The 4,985-nt window shown below is 59.9% G+C and overlaps 1 protein-coding gene across 1 annotated transcript in view; it reads right to left on the reverse strand.

The window, feature by feature from the left end:
- The window catches only part of ITPR3 (inositol 1,4,5-trisphosphate receptor type 3), a 78,077-nt gene that overhangs the window by 1,180 nt on the left and 71,912 nt on the right, over positions 1 to 4,985 (reverse strand). Inside the window, exons 51-57 of the mRNA XM_008066829.1 lie at positions 4,760 to 4,924; positions 3,926 to 4,118; positions 3,335 to 3,439; positions 3,128 to 3,255; positions 2,263 to 2,428; positions 1,480 to 1,640; positions 332 to 493 (exon numbers count right to left, since the gene is read on the reverse strand). Coding sequence (XP_008065020.1) covers positions 332 to 493; positions 1,480 to 1,640; positions 2,263 to 2,428; positions 3,128 to 3,255; positions 3,335 to 3,439; positions 3,926 to 4,118; positions 4,760 to 4,924 — 1,080 coding nt within the window. The remainder of the gene's footprint in view (positions 1 to 331; positions 494 to 1,479; positions 1,641 to 2,262; positions 2,429 to 3,127; positions 3,256 to 3,334; positions 3,440 to 3,925; positions 4,119 to 4,759; positions 4,925 to 4,985) is intronic.

Here is a 4,985-nt window from a genome sequence, read left to right on the forward strand (position 1 = left end):
GGAGGTGCCTTCAACTCCCCCGTCTGCAGTGACCCTATTGGAGGGGGGCCCCCTAATGGCTGGAAAAGGAAGGGGATGTGAGACAGGGAGAGCCCATGCTCCTGAACCAAGTTTCCACTGGGCCTTGTCTAGGGGCGCAGGGCAGGGGCTGCCAACCCTGGGCTGGCTTTTATGGAGGGGAGAGTGTGTTTGGAGTTGGCCTTCATGTCAGGCCCAGGAACAGGCCACTGGAGAGACGACAGGAGGGCTCTGGCACCCAGCACCTGCTCACCCCACACCGCCTCACCCCACCACTTGGACCTGGGCAGGACCAAGACACGGCGGGGCACACCTGCTCCTTGAGCTCGTTGAGTTGGGCGGTGAGGTGGGACACCAGCTTCATGGTGGAGCTGAGCTTGTCCTGAAGGATGCGGATCTCGTTCTGCTCCCCCTCCCCCTCGTTGCTCACGAGTGACATGGCCCGCATCCGGGGGAACCAGTCCAGGTTCTTGTTCTGAGGAATAACACAGTGGGGTGAGTAGGCCTGCCTGGCCAGAGAAGGCCTCACTTAGAAAAACAGTAACATGAGGGGAGGCTTCTGCCACATCCTTGGCAAAGTTACTCGCCGGGGAAAATCTGAATTGACCTGGGTCATTCCCAGGACCTGGGTGAGTTGGCAGTGAACATGGTGCCCCACGACAGACAGACTTCCATTAGGCAGCCCTGGCGGCTGAGTTGTCCTTCGTGGGTATCAGCACCATCTGTTTACTGTCATCGCACCCGTGAGGGGGAGGAAGGCCTCTGCACCCGGACCCTGAGTCTCCTTCCGCCCTCCCTCCCGCCCCACTCCCTGGGAAGACGCGAGCCAGACAGATGGCAAATTGAGGGAGCAGGAGGCTCCACGCAGAGGGCTGGCATCTGACACGTGTCTAGGAGGCAAAGCCACGTGTCCCAGGACAGAGGAGGCGTTGGGGGAGGAGGAACCAAGCACCCTGGTTTTCTGGTTCCTCGTTGCAAGCTGTGATTCTCAGACCAACAGATAAAGCTGGATGCAAAGATCAGGCCAAAATATAGACTTGGAAGACAAACAGATGCCCTTTTCCATGGGAATCCCTGCCACGTTCCCTCATTACTATAGAAACTGGACAGATTATGCTGGTTCCTTTAAGTCTGATAGATTTCAGGCTTCCCAGGCTCCCTCTTGGCCCGGGACCATCTAGATAGACTCTAGGGAGCAGCCTTCCCTCTTGCCAAGCCAGAAAAGGCTCCCTGGGAGTGACCCACAGATCATTGGCCATGGCAGGTCTCCCCCACCCATAGGCCCCACCGCCACTATCATCCTCTGGGGCTGACGGCTTTGCTGCGGGCTGCCGCCAGCTGCCACAGGTTTCTGCAGCAGCCCTTCCCCCAGGCCTCCCAAGACCTTCAGACAGATGTGGGCACTTCTCTCCAGGGTCCAGGGGACTCCGGAGGCCGTAACATGAGGGCCCCTGCTCACACCTTGATCATCTGGGCCACATAGCTCTCGGGGCCCGTGTAGTCCGTCTTGTTCTTCACGCGGACCAGCACAATGAAGTACAGGTAGTTCCACATGTTGTGCTCCAGCTTGATGTGCTCCTCAAAGGACACCGTCTTGTTATCAAACTTGTCCCTCTCCAGACCTGACGGTGCAGACAGCGGGGGAATGACACCAGCAGCCTTCAAGAGCCACTGCAGGGCCACCTGCTGAGGGGACCCAGCCTAGGGCGGGGCATTTGTTCTGGTGGTGAATGCTTCCGACAGCTCACTCTGGGCTATGTGGGTCGCTTCTATTTAAAGCCGCAGTCATCAGCCTGGAGATCCTGCCGCCACAGCTGCAGCCCTCCCGCAGTGACAACCCAGGGCTCTGGGAGCAAACGCCAGAATTCCCCAAGCCCAGGGGAAGCAGGAAGGGCCGGGGAAGTGGTCCTACAGGTCACACCTGCTCCTCGGCCAGAGGTGGCTGGTGAGGGGCCAGCGCGTCACACCAGGGCTGGGGAAAGCGAGGAGACCAGACCCTTGTGGCCACTGCCTAGGCTTCAGTGTCCTCATCGAAAACCAACCGAGAGTTTAAAGGACGGGCCCTTTCTCACTCCCTTCTGTTCCTCCAAGTTCGGGCAAGGTCATGTCCTCCCCACGTCTGGGAGGAGCAGTCGGAGCCAATGAGCCGCCAGCCCCAGGGCAGGGTTCCCCAGGGCGTGATGACATCCCAGGGCACAGGCCCTCCCAGCCCACAGCCTCCGCAGAGCAGGCGCTGCCCCTCACCGCAGATGAAGCACGTCGTCTTGAGAACCTCCTCCTTCTTCTGCTTCTCGCTGCGCAGGTCAGCGAAGGTGTCAATGATCACCCCAAAGATGAGGTTCAGCACGATGATGATGACAATGAAGAAGAACAGGAGGTCATAGACCACTCGGGCTGGGAACAGAGACTCCTGCAGGGGCAAGAGGGGAGGCTGGACCCAGCGGTGCCCAAGTTCACCTGGGCAGGACAGGACTTGGGCACGCGGCCAGGGCTGTGGACCCCAGCAGAAGAAATTAAGGGCCTCTGGCTATGGTTCTATGGCGGTGGCAAAGTGGACCCAGCCTGGCTCCTCTGAGCGAGAACTGAAACCAGAGGCCCTGAGTCTGGATTAGGAAACAGCGGCTCAGCCAGGACATGCGGGAAGCCCTGGCGGAGCCTGGTGTGAGGAGGCAGCTGCGAGTCTGGACGCGTCTCTGCCCTTCGCTTTGGTTAGGGAAAGAGCCAGCGCTGAACTCCCCTGCCCCACCCTCAGGACGCCTGGCCTCACGCTCCAGAAACCCTCTGTCTGGCCAGGGAGGCGGCTTCTCACTCCCAAGAAACTTGGGGAGAACTGACTCAGCTCCCCTGCTGTGGACTATGAGGATGCCGGTGGCCCCAGCAGGTCTGACTCACACCTTCCCCAGCCTGGGGCAAGGCTGGGTTGCCAAGGTCTTTCCTGACGGCACCCACAGTGAGGGAGTGAAGATAGCTCAGGAACAATGGGATGGAACTGGCTGGTGTGGAAGCCCGAAAGGGGGTTCCACGCTGAAGATCTAAGGACAGGGCTCCCCAGTTGCTGATCCACACTGGGGCTTGGGCATCGTTGATCTGGGAGCGGGAGGGTGCTCACGTCTTTGGAGGGCTTGCGGAGAATGTCGCCCACGCCACCACCGTTGCGCAGCCCGTGGTTCATGACGGTGACGATGCACATCAGCAGAGTGTCACAGGCCCGCTCCGTGCTGTCCAGCTCCTCGTCCTCTGCAAGAGGACACTGTGGTCAGGCCCAGGCGCCTGGCTTCGCCCCCTACCCAGACTCCGGCAGGCACACCACCCTCACCTTCCAGGACCTTGGTCACCGAGACCCCTGAGACACAGTCCATCTTGTCACCACTGCATGTGCCCACGAATGCAGCAGCTCCATGTGGCATTCCCAGGGGGCTGGCTGTAGGGGACAAGGATGAGTCGCCAGGAGGTCCAGGGCTTGGCCTCATCATCCCCTGGCTCTATTCCCAGCAGCACAACCTTCCCTGACCCTGCCAGCTCTCACTGTCTGGCTACAGTGAAGGGTCTTCCTGCCTCTGGCCCCACTGGGCTTCACACTGAGGGCGGGGGGGGTCTCTGTTCCCCGGGGCCTGGCATAGGCAGCCCCTGCAAACACCAAGTTTAACATGAATGAGTGTCTACAAGGGGCTCTAGCTCTCAAGAAGGTGGTTCCTTAAGGGCCACAGACCCAAGGCTCTCCCATCCCCTCAAACTGTCCCAGGAAAAGAGGGAGATGGGCTGGCGTGAGCTAAACCCCCAGAACCAAAGAGGAGAAATGAGACAGAGGCCTGGGATAAGCACTGCAGGGCGTGGTCCTGATGCCAGCCACTCATGAGACCCGACCGCATCCTGTGCCCACCCGCCTGGGGGAGGGAGCCCCCACGACCTCTGGAGTGGTTGTCGGGCAGCCGGTCGACTTCGAGGATGAAGTCATCCTTGAGGAAGAGGAAGCCAACGATGGAGAAGAGGTAGACCAGGATGAGGGCCAGCAGCGCGGTCAGCAGGATGGAGCGGCCATTGCGGGTCACGCTCTTGATGACGTTGAACAGCGTCTCCTCGCGGTAGATGAGGTCAAAGAGCTGCAGGACAGGGATGGGCCCTTGAGCAGCTGGGCCTGCAGTCTCACTAGGGATGCTGCGGACCCTGAGGGCTGCCTGGGGCCTGACGGCCTCAAGGCTCCTCCAGGCATAACCAAGCTGGGTGGGCCTGTCAGGGGAGCTTCTCAGAGGAACCTGGAGTTCCAAGGCCACAGAGAGGGGGGCTCAGGGGAGGGCGTGAGGGGTGAAACGGGGGATGAATGCCAGTCACGGAGGGAGATACCAGCCAACTGTTACAGAGCCCCTGCGACAGGCCAGGAGGCATTTGAAGGGATTTTCCTGCATTCGCTCATTTCATCCTCACAGTTACTCTAGAAGGTAGAGGCTGTTATTATTCCCATTTTACAGAAGGAGAAACTGAGGCACAGGGCAATTAGGCAATTTACCCAAAGTTATACCACTAGTAGTAGCCAAGCTGGGATGCAGATCCCTGGTCTAGCTCCAGAGTTCAGGCTTGACCCACCACTGTCAGAAGGAGGCCAGGCTGGGGTCAGGCGGAGGAAAGCTGAAAGTCTACTCCTCCCAGTCCAGCAGCAAAAGGACTGGACAGAGAGGCTGGTGTAGGGGAACCACCAGCAACTCATGGGGAGCCCAAGTACCCCTGCCCACCCAGCGGGCCTCACCAGGATGCTGTAGAAGAGCTCATGGGCGAAGAGGCCCAGGACGCTCGTCAGGATGTAGCCCACGTGGTAGAGGAACTCCATGTCCATGACCATGGCCTTATAGCCCCGGATGAAAGTGCCACGGTTGCCCACGAAGCTCACCACGAACACAATCTTGTTGGTCAGCTAGGGGCAAGTGCAGGGCCTGGGGATCAGCACCCCGCCGCCCACCCTGCACCTCCACCCC

The sequence above is a fragment of the Carlito syrichta genome, unplaced genomic scaffold (genome assembly GCF_000164805.1).
Source record: "Carlito syrichta isolate Samal-C Ts95f unplaced genomic scaffold, Tarsius_syrichta-2.0.1 Scaffold309115, whole genome shotgun sequence".
In the NCBI taxonomy this organism is placed as follows: domain Eukaryota; kingdom Metazoa; phylum Chordata; class Mammalia; order Primates; family Tarsiidae; genus Carlito; species Carlito syrichta.